This window comes from Brachycentrus maculatus, unplaced genomic scaffold (genome assembly GCF_059751285.1).
Source record: "Brachycentrus maculatus isolate JH-2025_06_01 unplaced genomic scaffold, ASM5975128v1 h1tg000310l, whole genome shotgun sequence".
NCBI lineage: Eukaryota > Metazoa > Arthropoda > Insecta > Trichoptera > Brachycentridae > Brachycentrus > Brachycentrus maculatus.
In genome coordinates this window covers 1,308,800-1,333,956 of record NW_028281060.1, presented here as the reverse complement: position 1 = coordinate 1,333,956, position 25,157 = coordinate 1,308,800, and the positions used below count along the sequence as shown (strand labels likewise).

Genomic DNA, 25,157 nt, shown 5'->3' with positions numbered 1-25,157 from the left:
AAATGTGAAACAATATAAAATTGTATCCCGATTTTACTATGAATTTACATTTAGAAGTGTGGATTAGGTTTGGCGCAGTGTTTGATACCTTCGGGTAGGTGTGCGCCAGCATGAAGGCAGCCATCAGGGTGTAGACGAGCGTGAGCAGCCGGGCGGGGGGCATAGCCCTCAGGAGGGCGGGGGCCCCGAGGGCGGACAGGGCGGCGGCCCCGTGCAGCAGCACCAGCAGGGGCGCCCCCGGAGGCCAGGCGCCCAAAGAGCCCTAAAAAAATTTCCGTGTGATTCAAATTCATGCCTCAATATGAAGAAGAACATGGTAGTCTGGGTATTTACAGGGTTTATCTGACGTGTCAACAGCTGATTCTACAAATTTTCTAGTTCTCGAGAGTATTCTGCCCATGATTGACATATGATTGCCAACTACATGAACTAATGTGCAAAGGCAAACAGCCGCAAGTTAAAAATAGAAGTTTTCAGATAAACAAGTTCAAAGTTAACTTAAAGTGATGCTTTTTGCCATGTCACTCACTCCTTTCAACAACGTCATATATCAAAAAACTTGATTTTTCAGAAGATCGTTTTTGAAGTTTAAAAATATAATAAAATGGAATAAAAATAAATATCAAGCCACTTAATAAACTTATTACTGTGCAACAGATCTTTTTAGGTAAAACCTGAAGGTTTTCTCTCCATTTGAAAAATATTAAGTATATTTAAAAAAAATAATTAAACAATACCATTTCTTCAAAATGCAAAAACAAAACTTTCTGCCCTGTAGCGGGTAAATATTAAGTTAATAATATGCCTCTTTTGCTGGAATATAGTACATTTTATGGGCATTCCGAAAACATGCACAATCGAAAATTGACGATTTTTGATTTTTGACGTTCTTGAAAGGAGTGAGCGATATATTAAAACTTGATTTTTCCGGAGATCGTTTTTATTGTTTAAAAATATGATAAAATGTATTAAAAATAAATATCAAGCCACTCATTGAACTTTTTACTGTGCAACAGATATTTTTAGGTAAAACCTGAATGTTTTTGCTCCATTTAAAAAAATATTTAGTAAATTTAAAAACAATACATTTTCTTCAAAATGCCTAAACAACACTTTCTGCGGTGTAGCGGGTAAATATTAAGTTAAAATATGCCGCTTTTGCTGGGATATAGTACATTTTCTGGGCATTCCTAAAACATGTACAACTGAAAATTGACGATTTTTGAAATATGACATTGTTGAAAGAAGTGAGTAATGTATCAAATTAATACAATTTTGAGGCTATTTGTATAATCAATATGGAAAGAGATAGAGCAAAAACTGTAATTGTATAAGAATGTTTTGAGCCGTGTTACGCCAAACAGCCGCAACTTGAGTTACGGCTAGTTGCCTTTACACATTAGTGAAGAGAGCACTTGTAGTTGCTATTTCACTACATAGAGCTCATGAAGAGAGACTTCAGTTACAGCCTCTGCCTTACGTCGGGGAAGAAAGAAAAGGTTCGACGTCCAGTTGTGGCCACATCCCAACGATGCTGCCATTCCTCGACTGTCCTACGTTTAATGAGAAGAAAATAGACGTAGGAATACGTAGATCGGTACCGAGCTGAATAAAGAATATAGAAAACTAAAAAAGAGGATTTCATGGATCACGTGACAAGAGACGAGTGGCAAGGGGCAAGACACCACCAAATGTAAAATACGGAAGGAATGCAAAGCTGAGATAAGCATTATCGATAAAATTAAGAATGTGAGTGAGGAAAGAACGGTAAAACAAATTTATGAGGCGAATGTAATTGGAAAAAGGAGCAGAGGAAGACCGAGAAAAACATGGCACGATCAGGTACGCCAAATACTTGGAAGTGGTCAGGTTAGGAGTCGTAACAATCGGCGGGTATGTATGAGGAGATGCATGAACGTGGAAGAGGCGAAGAACGTTTGAAAAGACAGAGTGGTGTGGCGTTCTATTTTCTCTGCCTATCCCTGCGGGGAAGCGGCGTGATGGTTAGTTAATTAGTTAGTTAGTTACTTTAGGAGAGAAAAAGAGGTGTCGGCAGACCCTAATAGAGATGATCTGACGATATAACCCCTGCGGGTGGGTTTAGAAAAAAAGTATAAAATAGAAAGCTAGAGAGGAAGAAGAAGAATATACCTGTAGGGCGAGTAGGGGAAGTAGCGCCGCCGCGGCCAGCGCGCGCGCCACGCAGGCGGCGGCGGCGTGGCGCGCCCACAGCGCGCGCGCCGGGTCGCCGGGGCGCGCCGCCGCGGCGCCGCCGCGCACCAGGCGCCGCACGGACGCCGCGCCCACGGACGAGCTGCACGACTCGCGGCGCCGGCCCGACTGGATCTGCAACGAGCGCTCTATAATACATGGCGTGCCCATAGCTGCTGATAATGTCCCTCAACTTGATATGAAAAATGAATATCGGAGTCATACAGGAGAAAGTGACCAACATTTTTTACAAAAACGTGATCATTGATTATTTGATCTTTTACTAGCTTAATATTGCCCTGAAAAAATCCCAAAGGAAATCCTAAAACTTGGAAGTATAATATAGTGACTTTTTAAAAATTACTAACTGCATTAATGTTTATTTTCTTGCCAAGCAAAAGTGACTTAAATGGGCCTCCTGAACATTTTACGTTTTGGTAGTTTGGTCACTTTTTCCTGTACGACTACGATATGAAAGTTTGAGCATCCCAGGGCTTACGACGTGGGATTTGGCTAGCTATCACTTTAAACACTTGTGTACACCTTTAAATTGACATCTCATCCTTTAATCTGGTGGATAATCTAGTTTAATAAAAATATATCATATCTATTAGTCATATATCAATTATCGTCAATTTTCGGAATGCCCAGAAAATGTACTTTATCCCAGCAAAAGCGGCATATTATTAACTTAATATTTACCCGCTACAGAGCAGAAAGTGTTGTTTTTTCATTTTGAAGAAAATGTATTATTTAATTATTATTTTTAAATATACTGAATATTTTTCAAATGGAGAAAAAACATTCGAGTTTTACCTAAAAAGATCTATTGCACAGTAAAAGGTTCAATTAGTGGTTTGATATTTATTTTGAATACATTTTATTATATTTTTAAACTTTAAAAACGATCTCCTGAAAAATCAAGTTTTTTGATATATGACGTTGTTGAAAGGAGTGAGCGAAATGTATAAAGCGATGATGATAAACTCAGCCAAATGCAAGGTCGTATCGTATCGCCTTGGAATGTTCAGTTTTCAATCTTCCTTCGTTTATACCATGGGTGGCCAACTAGCGGCCCGCGATCATGTTTGACGAATATATTTTCAAACCAGTTATATAAATGTGATACACTTTTTGATACGTCAACAAAATTTATGCGCTCGATTATTATCTATGAGCCAAATAATGCATGTTGTTATAAAAACGATGAACTACAATATATCCGTTCGCACACTCTTCAGCATTGTCAATTAAAAGCAATCTCGTAAAATCTCGAAAACCAGTTGAGGTATGCAATTACAACTATTGAAACAGCTTTAAAAAAAATAAGTTGACGAAAAATAATTAAAATCTCGCACTGAGTGGTCATTCATAAATGGGGTTTATTTAAAATAAATTTGGTAATATTGTTTGATTTTTGTGTGTAAATTAATATTTAAAATTTTCAAAATGTTTATTACTATACAGATAATTTTTTTGTTGGTCCAATGTGTGTTTCCTTCTCAAATCTGATCGTAGAAACGTTTTTTTTCACAATTACCCTGATTGTACTTTCTGATTACCTCTGCGTTCAAATTGTTTATAATACCTACAAAAATCAAAAAGTATGAAATTCATTGTTATAATTTTTTTTCTAATGTCTGTATGCGGCCCTTGGGAAAATTTTTGGTTATCGGTGCGACCCGGCGTGCAATTATGGTTGGCCAGGCCTGGTTTGTACGAAGGAAAATGGAGGGCTAAGCTTTGTTTTTACAAATAAACAGTAGGTGATTTATCTTATTCGAGACATCTATAACATAATTTACCTCCAACAAGGCAGGAGACATCACATTCTTGTCAAGTCTGATGGCCGCTTGAGCGGAGATGGAAGAGATCTGGCGCACTTGAAGACCAGCCGCTGCACCTTCAATCAGAAAATTAACGTCAACTGTCAAAAGACTACGTAATCGCAAGGCATGTACCATTTGATGCAGTGGCGGGATTTGGGATGAAAGGCAAAATAAAGGAATGGGTAAATGAACTGTATTTTCATTAATTGATTCGGCAGTCACTTTGTGGTAAAATCTATCCATTTTTAATTAATGTTTTACTTAGTAAATACCACTATTTCTTAAAATCTACTGCGACACGTGTTTCGATGCATTCCGCATCATGCGGTGTTTGAAAATGATGCGGAATGCATCGAAACACGTGTCACAGTAGATTTTTAGAAATAGTGGTATTTACTAAGTAAAGCATTAATTAAAAATGAACTCCTGTAATTGGAGATAATCCAGATTTTGTATAAGTATTTGGAATAAGTATTTGGACATACACAAAATGTTGTAAATGATCAAGAGTTAATTTTATGAAAATTGTAAGATGTTTATATCATTAATTTTTTTTGGGTGTATATTAGGTTAAAATGGTTAAAAACAATAAAAAATGTATAGTAATTAAAATGTAACTTTGTAATAGATTTATATTATCCACTGACACTTCGTGATGGAATTGCATTTTTAATTTATTATTAGATTAAAACCAATATTTTTAGCTTTTCCACTTTTTTATTTGACCAGCGACCGGGTTTCGTCGTTACCGACATCATCAGACTGGACCAGTCTGATGATGTCGGTAACGACGAAACCCGGTCGCTGGTCAAATAAAAAAGTGGAAAAGCTAAAAATATTGGTTTTAATCTAATAATAAAAAAAATAAAAAAATGTAACTTTGTTTTAAAATCACTATAAATATTTTATTACAATTTAATTAAAATTTCTACCGGTTTCGAAGCCAACCGCTTCTTTATCAAGACTTTGATCAGTCTTGGTAAAGAAGCGGTTAGCTTCGAAACTAATAGACATTATAATCAAGTTATAATAAAATATTTGTAGTTATTTTAAAACAAAATTATAATTTTAATTATAAAATGGAAAATCACAAATCTAGTGCTTCAAATATAAATTATAATAAAAAATGTATTCAAAACTAGCTCCACCAACAAGAAACACAAGGTGGCTTGGTGGGTCTCTGTATTTTTTTTTTAAATATGTTTAAACTTGTTATTTAAATAAATGTATGCTATTCATGTTAATAAAAAAATAATAAATAAATACATAAAATACTCTAATCCCATACGATATGCAACCTATATGGTTGAAGAAGACGGAGTAAAGTAAAGTATAGTAAAGTATAGTAAAGTATAGTGAAGTATAGTGAAGTATAGTGAAGTATAGTGAAGTAAAGTAAAGTATAGTAAAGTAAAGTAAAGTATAGTAAAGTATAGTAAAGTATAGTAAAGTATAAGAAAGTATAATAAAGTATAGTTAAGCATAGTAAAGCTTAGTAAAGTATAGTAAAGTATAGTGAAGTATAGTGAAGTATAGTGAAGTATAGTAAAGTATAGTAAAGTAAAGTAAAGCATAGTAAAGTATAGTAAAGTACAGTAAAGTATAGTTAAGTAAAGTGAAGTAAGTGTGGCTCTCACCAAAGGATCTCCTCGGCGCCGGCGGCGGGCTGCTGAGGCGGCGGAGCTCCGGCAGGCTGCCCATGCTGCTGAGTGCAGGGCCCTCCTGCTGCCATGGCGCTACGGCGCGGGCCCCATGGGGGCGCGGCTACCCGCCGCTGCGCCCGACCTGCGCGCCCATCGCGACTCTGCAATATCCCCCTTTAAATCAAAATAAAACATTTACAACATTTTGAGTGTGTCCAAATACTTGTTCACAAAATCGGGATTATCTCCAATTACAGGAGTTATTTTCATATAACTTCCAAGAATTTGAGTAGTGTGGTTGTCAATAATTGGTAGAATTGGTGGATTGATGAAGAAGAATATGGAAGTCTTGGCATTTATGGGATTTCGCCAATAGGTGTCTCTAGTGAAGTTCTAGTGATTCAAGAACAAGGTTTCTAAATTGGTTCATATATATATAGAACTTCCAAGAATTTGAGTATTGTGATTGTCAATAATTGGTAGAATTGGTGAATGTTACACGTGTGTAAAGTTATCACTTAAACCAGCCAATGACGGTCGTCAGCCCCGTAAATGCCCAGACTTCCATATTCTTCTTTATCTTTGATGAGATGTCAAAAAAAAGATCAATATAACACTGCGTTTATATGATGCAGTGCCCTATGCACCATTGGGGTGCGTATAAGGGTTTGAATTAATGGAGAAATCCAGATTCGTAACTTCTACATATGATTTTTGAACAAAACAGCTTTCGTATAGTATCCCAGACCTGGCGCCAACGATCAAAAAGCAATTATCTTTTTAATTTGACCATAGATTTGACGTAAACTCAAATTTTAATCAAGTTCGTAATCGAAGGGTTGCCAACTGACCAACGATCAATACTCAATTCTCATTTGATTTAACCTTGAATTTGACGTCGAATCAAATTTTAATCAAATTAGATTAGACCAAGGGTCGCTAACTATGAACCGACTGTAGGGGATGCGAATATGAAATTGTGCATGGACCAGCTATATTTCGAGACTGCTTATTGATCCACTTACGAATACCTGGGAGCTTCACGGTCGGCTAGACCAGTGGTCCTCAAACGTATTATCTCCACAGACCGGTCAACGTTTGATAATTTTTATAAGGAGGGTGAAACGATGATTGTTTATACAGAGTCATCATTCACAGTAAAATCGGGATACAATTTTATATTACAATGATTAAGAAAAACACTTTTTTTTACCAGTTGAGTTTTATTAAAGACAACTAGTTTCAGAAGCTTAACTTCCATCATTCAGGTCTGAATAAAAACATGTTTTTATTCAGACCTGAATGATGGAAGTGGAACCATGGAATTTTTACTGCTATCTTTTACTCCTGAAATGATTGCACGTACGTTGCAAGAAATCGACTACAGCTAGACCTCTCCAAAGAGACAAACTTTTTCTAGAAAATTTTGAAAATTTTCACATTTTTGTTGTTGTTTAAAGATAATTATTTGTATTATTATTATTTACACAAATATTTCAATTTCATACTATTTCTGTGAGCCTAAGCGGCTCATTATTAGAAATAGGTATCAACTTGTGGTAGAGTGGGTTCGAACCGAGAAACTCTGACTTTAACAATAATTAAAAGGTAACATTGTTTTAAAATCACTAAAAATATTTTATTATAACTTAATTATAATGTCTACCGGTTTCGAAGCTAACCGCTTCTTTATCAAGACTGGATTAATACTGTATTAATCAGTCTTGATAAAGAAGCGGTTAGCTTCGAAACCGATAGACATGAAAATTAAGTTATAGAATATTTACAGTGAGTTACATTTTAATTATAAAATGGAAAATCAATAAGTTAGTGCTTCATATATAAATTCTGACTTTTACGATCAAAACCTTGAAATTACCTTATATATATATATATATATATATATATATATATATATATATATATATATATATATATATATATATATATATATATATATATATATATATATATATATATATATATATATATATATATATATATATATATATATATATATATATATATATATATATATATATATATATATATATATATATATATATATATATATATATATATATATATATATATATATATATATATATATATATATATATATATATATATATATATATATATATATATATATATATATATTTATATATACATATATATATATATATATATATATATATATATATATATATATATATATATATATATATATATATATATATATATATATATATATATATATATATATATATATATATATATATATATATATATAATATATATATATATATATATATATATATATATATATATATATATATATATATATATATATATATATATATATATATATATATATATATATATATATATATATATATTTCTTTTTAAAGAGTTATTTTTAATGTTGGCATTATTTTTCGATGCATCTGTATATTATATTGTTTGATTTAATAAGACGTACTTTTTATTTGGAAGGTATTGTGTCGTCAGTAACTTGGCATGAAGAGGTTCTCAAGTGAATAATTATAATTTTTTTATCGGCCATGCTCAATTTTTTTGTGACGTAATTTTTATTTTTAAGCAGGGCCTTTGGAGGCTCGGACCGTAGGTTGAGGAACACTGGGTTAGACTGCCAAATTTATATTTCATTCAAGTTTGAGGGTCGGTTTGGCTTCCCACGTATTCTCCATTGTGTTTGTACCCCGCCTTATGCTCGAATTCACAAATTCTGTATAAAGTTTGATCTTGTAACGAAAAGCTAGGACATGAAAAGATTAAACTTGACCTCAACCCGTGTAAATAACTAACCATCACGCCCTCCCCGCAGGGGTAGGCAGAGAGAATAGAACGCCAAACCAATCATCGCGTCTTCCACATGAATCTCCTTGTACATAATAATAATAATAAAACCCTTATCCGCACCCCAATGGTGCATGGGGCACTGTGTCATATAAACGCAGTGTTATTTTGATCGTTTACACATGAAGGAAGGGTGATCAGCCCTCCGCTTCAGGTACCAGTCCATGGTAATATTGAATAAACCATGGTAATAATATTGTACATACCCGCCGATTATTCCGACTCATGAAATGATCACGACCAAGTATTTGAAATACTTGTCCATGCCAAGTTTTACTCGGTCTTCCTCTGCTTCTATTTCCAACTACACTTGCCTCATAAATTTAACATCGTTTCGATTTCATTTATTGAGACAGTCGCTTGATAGACCCTGCTTCTAATTTCTCTTAAATTCGCCTCATTTTTTTTACAGTTAATTCATTAACATGCCTAAACCATCTCAACGCACCTTTAAAAAAAAGGTAATGCTTATCTCAGCCTTGCATTCTTTCCTTACATCATCATTTATACGTCTAGTCTCATTTAGTCTCCTTTCATCCTATTATTGCCGACTCCATGCATTAGGATTAGAACCAGGATTCCGTTTGATACTGCCAGTTAAGCTTTCGCTGATGGGATTTTATTTCATTTTAGATTTTAGCACAATTTTAATAATATACCAAAAAATAATAGTATATAAAGTCAAAAAATAAACGGTTCAGATCATTTAGCATGGATAATACATCATATCCAAAAAAGCACATACATTTTTACCATATTATTTTTTCACATCTCATCAAAGATGAAGAAGAATATGGAAATCTGGGCATTTACGGGGCTGACGACCGTCATAGGCTGGTTTACGTGATCACTCTACATTCACCGATTATAAAATACCAAATATTACTTTACTTACTTACAACCCTTATCCGCACCCAATGGTGCATAGGGCACTCCATCGAATTGACATAGTGTTATCTTAATCATTACTTACATGAAGGCAAGGTGATCACTTTTGCGCTTCAGGAACCAGTCCAGGGTAATATTACATAAATATTAATAAACCACCTATCCGCACACCAATGGTGCATAGGGCACTGTGTCGTATGAACGCATGTTATCTTGATCGTTAACACATGAAGGAAGGTGATCAGCCGTCCGCTTCAGGTACCAGTCCAGGGTAATATTGAATAAATATTACAGTGAAAAAATCACTTAAATAAATATTTGACCCTCCTGGGAATTGAACCCGGGATCCCCAGAACGGTAGCCGAGCGTGATGACCATTACACTACGGAGGTAAACACTACAGTGTAAAATCCATAATATTTATTTTCACCCCCCTCTGGTAATCGAGCCCGGGATCTCCAGCACGGTAGCTAAACACGCTGACCACGAAGGCGGACATATATAAACCAACTATAATTGGAGATGACAAGTATTTGGACACACTCTAAATGTTGTAAATACATTTTTTTATAATAATATGAGTTTTATAAATTTTAATTAAAGATATTTTATTTTAATTATTGTTTCGGCATTAACTTTGTGGTAAGACATGTTACAATGATTAAAGAAAACACTTCGTTTTTTACCACTTGAGTTTTATTATAGACTACATGTTTCAGAAGTTAAACTTCCATCATTCAGGTCTGTATAATAACTAAAATATAAAATATAAAATTGTTCTGTAAATAAGGAGAGGGGAAAGTAAGGGGAAGGGGTTAGTCAAGGAACGGAGTTTGAAAACAAAGGAAAAATTGAAAGCAATTTTATATCTTAGGATCATTTTCATCGGTATAATTTTTTTTTATTATATTCTATTTATTTCTTATTTTGTTTTCAAGTTTTGGATTTATATTACAAGTAAGTAAGTATATATTCGTGTTATTGGGATTCACAGAAAATACGATGGAAGCAAAAAATAATAGAAAAATGTGAAAAACGCACAAAAAGAAAATGTGCCAAGGGTTGAAATATTTCACACAATGCCCATTCACTCCCCTACTCGATCACCCTTACCTTCACAGAATTCAACTTGCTTCACATCAAATTACTAGACGTATTCACGGTCCTTTATCAAATATCTTCTGAGGTATTTCGTAAATAAATTCATTTCACTTTTATTTATTTTCAGAGACTGGATTTGTTTTAATATATATATGTATATATATATATATATATATATATATATATATATATATATATATATATATATATATATATGTATATATATATATATATATATATAAACATATATATATATATATACATATATATATATATATATATATATATATATATATATATATATATAAATAACGTAATATTTTTCTTTGTAAATTGGGTGTAAATAATATGTAAAGTGGGTGTTTAATAATTAAATAAACAATGTGTTGCTTTGTCATTAAAGTGACAGTTAAAGTTTTTTTCCTAATTAATCTTTACAATATTTTTCTATCTATCTATCTGAATCTGACAGTTCAGCATATTATATTATTTCTATCTGATGTCTTTTGTTTATAGTGCGACGCATGCGACATCTGGTGGTAGATATGTTTTATGTAGGTACTATATGTAAGTACTTAATAAAATGTATAGGTAGGTACCTAGGTGCGTGTGTGTGTAATTCCATTAATTGATTCGGCAGTCACTTTGTGATAAAATCTTTCCATTTTTAATAAATGTTTTACTTAGTAAATACCACTATTTCTTAAAATCTACTGTGACACGTGTTTCGATGCATTCCGCATCATTTGTATACGGTGTTCGAAAATGATGCGGAATGCATCGTGTCACAGTAGATTTTAAGAAATAGCGGTATTTAGTAAGTAAAACACTAATCAAAAATACATGTATGTGTATAGAAAAAAATGTATGTGTGCGAGGTCAGCACGCTCGGCTACCGTTCTGGAGGTCCCGGGTTCGATTCCCAAGGGGAGTAAAATAAATATAAGTGAATTTTCACTGTCATATTTATTCAATATTACCCTGGACTGGTACCTGAAGCGGAGGGCTGATCACCTTTCCTTCATGTGTAAACGATCAAGATAACACTGCGTTTATATGACGCAGTGCCCTATGCACCATTGGGGTGCGGATAAGCGTTTTATTATTATTATTATAGAAAAAAAAGGAAAATACATAAATAAATTGTATTACCAACAAACATAAACAATAACTAATAAATGTAAGTCCCTCTCCAAGCACAAGAGCTCAGTCTCTTTATTGGAGAGAACTGCGCTATTAATTTAAAGATTGTTAGTAGAAATGTCTAGAAAATGATATATATATATATATATATATATATATATATATATATATATATATATATATATATATATATATATATATATATATATATATATATATATATATATATATATATATATATATATATATATATATAAATATAAATATATCATTCCCCGATGTCTCTGAATACAACAGGTCCGAGACGCAATACTGTTCACCCCTTGAGCAGACGACGATGCTCTGAGAATAAACAAGTAGCCAGGGGCGGGTGTACGGCTGAAGTTTCGGAGTTGGTTACTTCATGCATAATTCAGTGTGTGCGACTCTACTCGGTTAGAGTTTATTGAAGCAAGTGTACAAAGCAACTCACTTGTTGATCGAATTCACTCCGACAACCCTGAAGAGCAAGTTTAAATTATACATCTCCAGTAGCAATGCATAATATTATCATCTCGTTTAGTTATATTCATTTTAATAACAGCCTTTTCCAGTATTAAGTCACGGCGCCCTACATAAGTAAGCTATTTGGAATAGACATTGTCCGCCTCCGTAGTGTAATGGTCAGCACGCTCGGCTACCTTTCTGGAGGTCCCGGGTTCGATTCCCAAGGGGGGTAAAATAAATACAGTATAAGTGATTTTTTCACTGTCATATTTATTCAATATTAACCTGGACTGGTACCTGAAGCGGAGGGCTGATCACCTTTCCTTCATGTGTAAACGATCAAGATAACACTGCGTTTATATGACGCAGTGCCCTATGCACCATTGGGGTGCGGATAAGGGTTTTATTATTATTATATATTTTATATTTTAGTTATTATACAGACCTGAATGATGGAAGTTTAACTTCTGAAATATGTAGTCTATAATAAAACTCAAGTGGTAAAAAACGAAGTGTTCTTTAATTTCTTTAGTTTCTTTAATCATTGTAGTATTAAGTGAATTTTAATGATTTAAAACCGGAAAAAATAGGTGCATATACGAGCATACTTCCGTTTTTTGACTGACGTCATTCCGGTTGATTTCATTTGTCGTGTAACTTGGAGATATTGCTTTATTGTAGTTTTATGAATACCTAAACAATTGTAATAAGATATGCAAGTGTAGCCGAGTAAAAGTTAAGTGGTCGGCATTGAGGAGAGAGAGTGAAGGGACACTGGTTCGAAGTGTGTCCTTCCTGTAGCTATTATTGATAAGGAAACGTGACACTGTGTAATATATTGTATTATAAAATTTCAAGTATAAATATATATATATATATATATATATATATATATATATATATATATATATATATATATATATATATATATATATATATATATATATATATATATATATATATTTATATTTATATGTCCTGAAGCGCAATGAATTTAAGTTTAACAACATTTTGAGTGTGTCCAAATACTTGTTCACAAATCTGAATTATCTCCAATTATGTGAGTTATTTATCATATTTTTTTTTTACATCTCAACATATGACAGCCTATGACGGTCGTAAGCCCCTTTAATGCCCAGACTTTTATACGTATTTTTAACGGATTTTTATAGTCACTGTTCAAATAAAGTTCTTTTGACTAAATGAGGTACCTTTAAGGTTTTGTTTGATGTATTTCTGTGTTTAAAATCATGTTTTTATATGGTACGTTTCAATCAAGTGTGTTAATTGTTACTTGTGTGCTTTGCTAGGAGGTGATCTCTTGCGCAGTGTTGCCATATATACAGATTTATCTGTATTGATACAGATTTTACGCTGCCGTTACAGATGACAGATATTACTCTTGGGTAGTACTTTTAGTTTTATATAACTAACTAACTAACTAACCATCACGCCGCTTCCCGCAGGGGTAGGCAGAGAGAATCGAACGCCACACCACTCTGTCTTTGCAAACATTCTTTGCCTCTTCTACATTCATGCATCTCCTCATACATACCCGACGATTATTACGACTCCTGACCCGGCCGCTTTCAAGTATTTGACATACCTGATTGTGCCAAGTTTTCCTCGGTCGTCCTCTGCTTCTTTTTCCAACTACATTCGCTCCATAAATTTGTTTAACCGTTCTTTCTTCACTCATACGCTCCACATGTCCAAACCATCTCAACACACCTTTCTTAATTTTATCGATAGTGCTTATCTCAGCCTTACATTCTTTCCTTATTTCATCATTCGAACATCTATCAAACATCGTTTTGCCACACATTCGTCTGAGGGATCGCATTTCGACTGCATTCAGTCTGCTTTCATCCTTCTTTTGCCAACTCCATGCTTCGCTTCCATACATAAGGGTTGGAACCAGAACTCCATTGTGTACTGCCAGTGTAGCTTCCGCTGATAGATTTTTATTTGCTAAAACTGATTTTAGTGCACCATTCACTCTGTTCCCAGCATTCACTCTCCTTTCTATGTCTTTATCAATCTTTCCATCCCCAGAAAACATACTACCCAAATATATGAAATCATCTACCTGTTCCCCACCTAGTTTTATATACATTTTTGGAATTGGACATAGTATATGATTAAACAGAAGAATGAAAAATATGTATGGATTCGAGCATGATTAACAATTTGTAAGGAGTAGGTGAGTATGTATTTTACATTGGATGAGTTTTATTTTTGGGCAGGGTACTATTTAGTCTTGTCATGGAACATAATATAATAAGTAAAGTATATTGTGTTTTGAATATTGAAAGCATTAACTTTGTGGATCATCTTGATATATTATTTCGAGAAATAAAAATACTTTGTGTTCTGATCCACTCACATTTTTTATTTAACCAACTAGTTTCGGCAACAACCTGTTGCCCTCTTCAGGGTTACATTTATTACTAGTAATCCGCAATTGTCCGCCTCCGTAGTGTAATGGTCACCACGCTCGGCTACCGTTCTGGAGGTCCCGGGTTCGATTCCCAAGGGGGGTAAAATAAAATAAATATATATAAGTGATTTTTTTCACTGTCATATTTATTCATTATTACCCTGGACTTTTACCTGAAGCGTAGGGCCGATCACCTTTCCTTAATTTGTAAACGATCAAGATAACACTGCGTTTATATGACGCAGTGCCCTATGCACCATTGGGGTGCGGATAAGGGTTTTATTGTTATTATTATTAATAAATGTAACCTATTTATTACTAGTAATAAATGTAACCCTGAAGAGGGCAACAGGTTGTTGCCGAAACTAGTTGGTTAAATAAAAAATGTGAGTGGATCAGAACACAAAGTATTTTTATTTCTCGAAATAATATATAAAGTATATTGTCTTTGTATTTTTAACACTTTATCAATTGTTTTTACTATGGGCGCTTTTCTTTTGTGTAATAAATATTGAATAACCATTCAAACAAGTTGTCAGATATTTAATACGTTTAACGCAATAAATGTAACTATGTTATTAAATATTAATCGTTATTATTTTAACGTCCGGCGATATTCTGATTGAAAGTTTCTCCAATTACTGAAGTGACATTGAAACAGTTACCGCTTCACGCATTTGCATTTTCAACTATTTCCTGATCGATAATTGTTGCCTGTAAAACATTAAATACTCGAGATAATTATCAGAAAATTGTACAAAACTAACAAACTAACCATCACAACACTTAATGCCCAAGATATTAATCACATAATTGTATAAAACTAACAAACTAACCATCAAAACGCTAAATACCCAACATATTAATCACAAAGTTGTATACAACTAACTAACTATCCATCAAAACCTTTTCCTAGGCTACCGTTCTGGAGGTCCTGGGTTCGATTCCCAAGGGGGGTAAAATAAATATAAGTGATTTTTTTCATATATTCAATATTACCCTGGACTGGTATCTGAAGCGGAGGGCTGATCACCTTTCCTTCATGTGTAAACAATCAAGATAACACTGTGTTTATATAACGCAGTGCCCTATGCACCATTGGGGTGCGGGTAAGGGTTTTATATATTATATATATATATCCATCAAAACACTAAATTCTCAATAAATTAATCACACAATTGTATAAAAATAACTAACTAACCATCAAAACATTAAATTCCCAAGATATCAATCACAAAATTGTATAAAACTAAAAACTAACCGTCAAAATACTAAATACCCAAGATATGAATCACAATATTGTATAAAACTAACAAACTAACCATCAAAACACTAAATACCCAAGATATAAATCACAAAATTGTATAAAACTAACAAACTAACCATCAAAACACTAAATACTCAAGATATTAATCACAAAATTGTATAAAACTAACTAATTAACCATTAAAACACTAAATACCTATGATATTAATCACAAAATTGTATAAAACTAACAAACTAACCATCCAGGCATCAAATCGTGTCGGGTTGTGGTCCCGTGGTTAGTCTCGCGGACTCTTGAGTCAGAGCTTCTTGGTTCGAACCCACTCTACCTCAATTTGATACCTATTTCTAATAATAAGCCGCTCAGACTCACATAAATAGTACGAAATCGAAGTATTTTTGTAAATAATAAAAATACAAATTTTCTTTTAAAAAAATATAAGTAAAATACCCATGATATTAATCGAAAAATTGTATAAAACTAACAAACTTACTAAACATCCGCCGCTGCCACGCAGCTGGGTAGCCAGACAGAATAGAACGCCACACCAATCTGTCTTTGCTGACAACCCTCCTAACCTAATCACACCCATATAATTTACAAGTTTGACATTCGTTTGAAAATGCTATAACTAGGGGAAACAATTATCACAATATCAATTTTGTGTTTTTGTTAATAGAATACAACTTAGTAAACTCAAAAAATTTGTTTGATTTAAAAATTAATACACAAATTGTCTACAAGTATTTGAGGTTGCAAAATTATGATTTGAGTGATCATATCGTTGTTTATATGTGTTTCATATGTCATTTTTATTTTTATTTTCGTTAGATAACGTAGGCGTTTTGTTAAAATACATACACATTCCTCCGCTACTTCTTCAGCGACATCTATGGTTGATGTGTGTATATATATATATATATGTATATATATATATATATATATATATATATATATATATATATATATATATATATATACTACTACTACTACATACTACTACTACCAAAGCGCCGTTTCCCCGCAGGGGTAGGTAGAGAGGATGGAACGCCACACTCTTCTGTCCTGACATACACTCCTCGCCTCCTTCACATCCATACATCTAGTCATACATGCCCTCCGATTACGCAGACTTTTGACACCGCCGGATTTTAGGTTCTGATTGATCTGATCGTGCCAAGTCTTTTTCGGTCGTCCACGTTCTGTTTTCCCTCTCACATTCGCCACATATATTTTCTTAGTCATTCTCTCGCTATCCATTCGCTCCACATGTCCATACCACCGCAAAGAACTCTTCCTAATATTTTAAATTATTCCTCGTTCAGCCTTACATTCCTTTCTTATATCGTCGTTTTTAATTCTGTCATACAATGATTTTCCACACATTCGTCTGACGGAGCGCATTTCATATATATATATATATATATATATATATATATATATATATATATATATATATATATATATATATATATATATATATATATATATATATATATATATATATATATATATATATATATATATATATATATATATATATATATATATATATATATATATATATATATATATATATATATATATATAAAATTAAAGACACGCGACTCTATTCTTGTCACGATTTATGCAAAACATAATTTTGATTAGTGACGGTCGCTTCCTAACTAACAGTTGATGGATGATTTAAAATTTAATTAAGGGATGTAGGTCGAGCAGTTACACACGGGGAGGGGGTAGGTTTGGGCACAAGGCCCAAAGATAATTCACGCACATTCCCATATCCACACCATACATACTAGGCATGAGCGATAGCATTCAGAATCTTTAACAGAATATTTTCAAATTATTTTTGTAATCTCATCAAAGGTAAAGAAAAATATTAAAGTCTGGGCATTTACGGGGCTGACGACCGTCATAGGCTGATTGATCTGAAGTGATCACTTTACACACGAGTAACATTCACCTATTATACTTATTATTGACAACTACACTACTCAAATTCTTGGAAGTTCTATATATGAACCAATTTAGAAACCTTGTACTTGAATAACTAGAATTTCTTCATCTTTTTTTTTTATTATTAGATTAAAACAATATTTTTAGCTTTTCCACTTTTTTATTTGACCAACGACCGGGTTTCGTCGTTACCGACATCATCAGACTGGACTGATGATGTCGGTAACGACGAAACCCGGTCGCTGGTCAAATAAAAAAGTGGAAAAGCTAAAAATATTGGTTTTAATCTAAAAATAAATTAAAAATGCAATTCCATCACGAAGTGTCAGTGGATAATATAAATTCTTCATCTTTGATGAGATGTCAAAAAATAAGATGAAAATAACTCCTGTAATTGGAGATAATCCAGTTTTTGTGAACAAGTATTTGGACACACTCAAAATGTCGTATTTGGTAATGCATTACTATACGAACCAATTTAGAAACATTGTTCTTGAATCACTAGAACTTCACTAAAGAGAGGTTTTGGTGAGATGAAAAGAAGCTTTTTATTGAGCAGAAACTCTTATATAAGTATGTGAGGTCCGATTCCTGGATTAAAATCACACACATGAGAAACGCCAGAAAATATCATTTTCATTATTATTATTTTAGCTTATAAGTTGACCAGTTAATTTTTTTACGAATTGTATTAATATGTATATCAATAAAATCTAAAAATACACTATTCATGTCACCTTGCTTAGTTTTATTATTGTAATCAAAATTAGTAATTATTTTTATTTTATATTACAGATCAATAAAAAACGAGTTCCTACTTCAGATTAACGGCTGACATGATAAAACTTTTCAAAGGATATTTATTGGTACGTTTTTCATTTTATTATCACATTATGGCTTCAACGCTCTTGACTTACATATGAATAAGCATAAGTGATACTTGAAATGATAATAAATTTAAGAGTTTCTGCTCAATGAACAGCGTCTTTCATCTCACCTTTTTGAGTAAATATATATAAATATAAATATATATATATATATATATATATATATATATATATATATATATATATATATATATATATATATATATATATATATATATATATATATATATATATATATATATATATATATATATATATATATATATATATATATATATATTTATATATATATATATATATATATATATATATATATGTTTATATGCATATATATATATAATATAATATAATGATAAAACCCTTATCCGCACCCCAATGGTGCATAGGGCACTGCGTAATACAAACGCAGTGTTATCTTGATCGTTTACACATGAAGGAAAGTTGATCAGCCCTCCGCATTAGGTACCAGTCCAGGGTAATATTGAATAAATAGTACAGTGAAAAAATCACTTTATTAATATCAATTTATTTATATATATAAATATATATATATATATATATATATATATATATATATATATATATATATATATATATATATATATATATATATATAAAAATAAATATATATGTATATATAAATATATATATATATATATATATATATATATATATATAGATATATATATATATATATATATATATATATATATATATATATATATATATATATATATATATATATATATATATATAAAAATAAATATATATGTATATATAAATATATATATATATATATATATATATATATATATATATATATATATATATATATATATATATAGATATATATATATATATATAATATATATATATATATATATATATATATATATATATATATATATATATATATATATATATATATATATATATATATATATATATATATATATATATATATATATATATATATATATATATATGTAAATATATGTACATTTATTTATATGTGTGTGTATGTATATATACAAGGATTTATAGTGAATGCGTATAGTAAATAATAAATTAATAATAAGGTTAATCCCTTAAAACAATACAATAGACAAAATGGATTCAATATCTTATTTCAATCAAGATTAGTCACATAGCTCATTCAGTTATCTTATTCGGCTTGTCATATTTTCTAAATAAGACAGCACTAAAACTGACAGATCTGTATGCCCTTTTGAATCATATTTTTTTATCAACTGCATACCTTCTTTCGCACATTTGGTTTCCAATTTAAATCTTTCTCATTCCAAAATTATATACACCCACACTAAATGAATGACATCTTGTGATGACGTCTCATTACATTCACAAATACAGTTCTGTCTAATTTTAAAACGGAAGAGATTTTCTCGAAATGCTCCATGACTAAACTGACCATTTATTTTTGTCCCTAAAACGGGACATTTACCAATTTTCACGTAAAAGTATGTATTGTTTATTCAAGAAAACACGTATTTTTTCATAGTTTAATGTATGAATAAAAAAAGGAATGTTGTTAAAGAAAATAAGAGGAATAAATATTATAAACATGAAAAAATTATATTGTTTTATTATTTATATAAAGAGTCGGCGGTCTTCATATAAATAATTAGTCTTTGCACATGACTCACCAGCCACCTGCTTTAGCCATATGTTCAGCAGATTTCGAGGATTTTTTTAGCAAATTTATATGAAACGGCTATAACTACAAACTATCGTCGATTTTTTTCACTTTTTCATAAAAAATTCTTACCGTGTGTTGCTCTTTTTTTGAAAACGGGACATTTCGACGTCCTGAAACATTGCTTGGGGACAACGGGACAGGCTATCTAAAAACGGGACGGTCCCGTTCAAAACGGGACGTATGGTCACTTTATCCATGACCCGTAAAAATTATAATAAATTAATTATTAAAATCAGCTTTATATGTTGGAAGTCGCAAACAAAATTAAATTTACTTACAACATTTTGAGCGTGTCCAAATACTTTTTCACAAATCTGGATTATATCCAATTACATCTTAATATAGATGAAGAAGAATATAGAAGTCTGGACATTCACGGGGCTTACGACCACCATAGGCTGGTTAAGTGATAATTTTACACACGTGTTACATTCACCAATTCTACTCAAAATGCTATACATAAATTAACTGGTCAAATTTTAAGCGAAAAATTAAAATTAAAACGGTATTTTCTAGCGTTTCTTGAGTATGTGAATATAATCCTGGATTCGGACCTCACATACATGTGAAAGAGTTTCCGCTAAATATAAAGCTTCTCTCATCTCATCATTGATGAAATTCAGTGAAATTCTAGTTAGTTCTAAACAGTTTGTTTCGAAATTCAACAATATTATAAGTTTACTCTTTAAGAAGTCGTTTTGTAATTCGAACTGTAATTTAATTACAACATTTTGAGTGTGTCCAAATACTTGTTCACAAAATCTTTAAAAAAGAGTTATATTAATAAAAGAGTTTCTTCTCAATAAAAAGTTTCTTTTCATCTCACTAATAGATGTCTCTAGTGATGTTCTAGTGATTCAAGAATAATGAATTATTAATTAAACCATATCCGCTCCCTAGGTGGAGCATATGGAGTCCACAAATTGTCTCCAGGCTTTTCAGTCGGCTGCCAGCTCCCTTGCATCTTCCCATTTTCCATCCTTGGGAGGGGGGGGAGGGAGGATTCAAGAATGATGTTTCAAAATTGGTTCATTTATCGCTACTACTCCTTTCAAGACCGTCATAAATTAAAAAACTAGATTTTTCAGGAGAACGTTTTTAAAGTTTAAGAATATAATACAATATATTAAAAATAAATATCAAGTCACTTACTGAACTTTTTACTGTACAACAGATCTTTTTAGGTAAAACCTGAGGTTTTTTCTGCATTTAAAAAATATTAAGTATGTTTAAAAAAAAAATTAAATAATACCTTTTCCTCAAAATGAAAAAACAACACTTTCTGCCCTGTAGCGGGTAAATATTAAGTAAAAAATATGCCGCCTTTGCTGGAATTTAGTACATTTTCTGGGCATTCTGAAAACATGCACAACTGAATATTGACGATTTTTGATTTATGACGTTCTTGAAAGGAGTGAGCGATATATAGAACTTCCAAGAATTTGAGTAGTGTGGTTGTCCATGGGTAGAATTGATGAATGTTACACGTATCACTTAAACCAGCCTATGACGGTCGTCAACCCCGTAAATGCCTAGTTCCATATTCTTCTTCATCTTTGATGAGATGTCAGAAAATAATATGTAATTTATTTAATTCGACCGCCCATGTCTACTTATGATAGAATCCGCCTGTTATTAGTATGTAACATCTCGTAATTAATCGTTCTGAAGAACCCACTTATGTTAATTGGGTAAATTTAGATTCAATTGCAATAAAAAATACATTTCATGTTACAAAGAAACGAAATTGTTTCTGCGAAAAAGAGAAATTTTGCGGCAAATATTTCTTGGAAATATCTGAATTGGGAAATTTTTATTTATCTGGTATTCATATAACCAATGACGACCTCCATACTTATTCTTTGTTTGCCCATCCCACGCTCTTTATAAAAATCAATTAATTTAATTCTAATCAATATTTGAGAACTATTTTTTAATATAATTTATATTTGAAGCACTAACTTCGTGATTTCCATTTAATAAATAAAATACAACTTTGTTTTAAAATCACTTCAAATGTTTTATAGTGATTTTAAAACAAAGTTATATTTTAATGGTAATTATTTTTATTTTACATTTTTTGATATACAAAATGAATTTGTTGTCAAATCACTACAAACACATGCGTTATAAATATGGCAGTCTAGGTATTTACAGGGCTTATGACCTATCATAAGCTACTTAAGTAATCAATTTACACATCGCTCACTTCATTCAACAACGGCATATATAAAAAAACTTGATTTTTCAGGAGATCGTTTTTAAAGTTTAAGAATATAATACAATGTATTAAAAATAAATATCAAGCCACTTTTTGAACTTTTTACTATGAAACAGATCTTTTTAGGTAAAACTTAAAGGTTTTTTCTCCATTTGAAAAAAAAAATTAAACAATACCTTTTCTTCAAAATGCAAAAAACACTTTCTGCCCTGTAGCGGGTAAATATTAAGTTAAAAATATGCCGCTTTTGCTGGGATATAGTACATTTTCTGGGCATTTTGAAAATACGCACAACTGAAAATTGACGATTTTTTATACATGACGTTGTTGAAAGGAGTGAGCGATATGTCTAATCCCGTATTGTAGCAAAAACTCAATCATCGTGGTTGAGTTCCAAAATCGGTTCAAGAAATATATACTTTTTTTGCTTATGACCTGTCATAAGCTGGTAAAGTAATCACTTTACACAAGTGCAACATTCACCATTCTACCTGTGATTGACAATCACACTACTCAAATGATACTTCATATGAGTTCACTTTTTTAACCATTTGCCAAGTGGTTTTTTTGTTACTTTCATATTCTTCTTCATCTATGTTGAGATGTCAAAATGTAAAAATAACTCTTCGGTGGAGAAAACCCAGATTTTTTCAAATGTTACAATTTTTTTTCTGAATAGATGTACCTACATTAGAAGATGAAGCGCCCTTGAGGTAGTATTTTACGAAAATAGCGGTATATAAGTTATTAAAATATATTATTATTTATTATTGGCTGACTTAGTAGGGAGTGGCAATATCTTTCAACTAATATAAAAAGGTTTTTAACGTATTAAAAAAGTATTTCTTTCAATCAGCGTATCATTTAATGCGAACACGAGACAATGAATAATCGTTCGCATAAATTACTAAACACCAATGATTTTTTAAGAATATTTATTACAACCACATTAATATCGAACCCTGACCTCCAGAATAGTAGACAAACACGCTAACACTACATAACTAACTAACTTCCCCGCAGGGGTAGGCAGAGAGAATAGAGCGCCACACCACTCTGTCCTTGCAAACATTCTTCGCCTCTTCCACGTCCATGCATCTCCTCATACATACCCGCCGATTGTTACGACTCCTAACCTGACCACTTTCAAGTATTTGGCATACCTGATCGTGCCATGTTTTTCTCGGTCTTCCTCTGCTTCTTTTCCCGCTAACATTCGCCTCATAAATTTGTTTTACCGTTCTTTCCTCACTCATTCGTTCTACATGTCCAAACCATCTCAACACACCTTTCTTAATTTTATCGATAATGCTTATCTCAGCTTTGCATTCCTTCCTTATTTCACTATTCGCACATCTATCATACATCGTTTTGTTACACATTCTTCTGAGAGATCGCATTTCGACTGCATTCAGTCTACTTTCATCCTTCTTTTGCCAACTCCATGTTTCACTTCCATACATTAGAGTTGGAACCAGTACTCCGTTGTGCACTGCCAGTTTAGCTTCCGCTGATAGGTTTTTATTTGCTATAACTGATTTCAGTGCACCGTTCACTTTGTTCCCAGCATTCACTCTCCTTTCTATATCTTTATCAATGCTTCCATCCCTAGAAAACATACTACCTAAATACACGAAATCATCTACCTGTTCCAGAATCCGCTAACACTACATAAGCGTACAAAAATATATACTACACAAAGGGGTATCTAAAAGCATAAAAAAGATAGCTTAAACATTGAATTAACGTTTTTTTTTATATATCTGTATCAATAAAAATATTTTAAAATTCAAATGTATATTTTACGAAATGTTTAACAATACTATTTAACACATTTTCGTATGTTGGCGTCTCGAAAAATGCATTTAAATTCAAGGAATTGTTTTTATATGTGTTAAAATATTATAATATAACAATTTGCAATGTAATTTGTAAGTCAACGAAGAAAACAAACAGGAAAACAAAGAAATTAAAATAATATACGTTGAAAACATATCTTAAGTACAGTTCGTTTTCATTTTTCTTGTACAAAAAGATAAGAACGCATACCTACAGGATAAAGAACAATATAAATAATGTCTTACCTGAAAAAACGTGCTTGTTAAAATCTGAATTTCGGAGCTTTTCTTTGTGAAACTGCTAATAGAACTTGGAGTCTGTATTCTGGAAGCTTCGAAACACGGCACAGGTGAACAAAAACACACTTTTCAGGGTTTATTATGATTTTTCGGAGCAACAAACGCAGGAACAACGCTAGTGCGTTTCAGGATCAATCTGTTTTCATTCGGAGCCGCGCATGCGTCGAGATGGCGCTATTTTCGGACGGAAATTTGCAAAACTAATTGTTTTTCCAGGGGGATGTTTTTTTATTTGCCGCGCATTTTTAATCCTTTAACTAATTTATTTCTTCAAACCCTCATCCGCACCCAATGGTGCATAAGGCACTGCATCATATACACGCAGTGTTATCTTGATCGTTGACACA

General features: G+C 32.0%; 1 protein-coding gene across 2 annotated transcripts in view; it reads right to left on the bottom strand.

Moving 5' to 3' along the window:
- Positions 1 to 24,954, bottom strand: part of LOC148304665 (uncharacterized) — a 34,173-nt gene extending 9,219 nt beyond the window's left edge. The window contains exons 1-5 of one of the 2 annotated variants that reach the window (XM_088267975.1): positions 24,757 to 24,954; positions 5,678 to 5,857; positions 4,017 to 4,114; positions 2,152 to 2,346; positions 89 to 262 (exon numbers count right to left, since the gene is read on the bottom strand). In XM_088267975.1, coding sequence (XP_088124101.1) covers positions 89 to 262; positions 2,152 to 2,346; positions 4,017 to 4,114; positions 5,678 to 5,741 — 531 coding nt within the window. In that variant the 5' untranslated portion in view covers positions 5,742 to 5,857; positions 24,757 to 24,954. Of the gene's footprint in view, positions 1 to 88; positions 263 to 2,151; positions 2,347 to 4,016; positions 4,115 to 5,677; positions 5,929 to 24,756 lie in introns of both variants that reach the window. The other variant, XM_088267976.1, reaches the window with a different exon arrangement.
- Between the last annotated feature and the right edge of the window lie 203 nt (positions 24,955 to 25,157).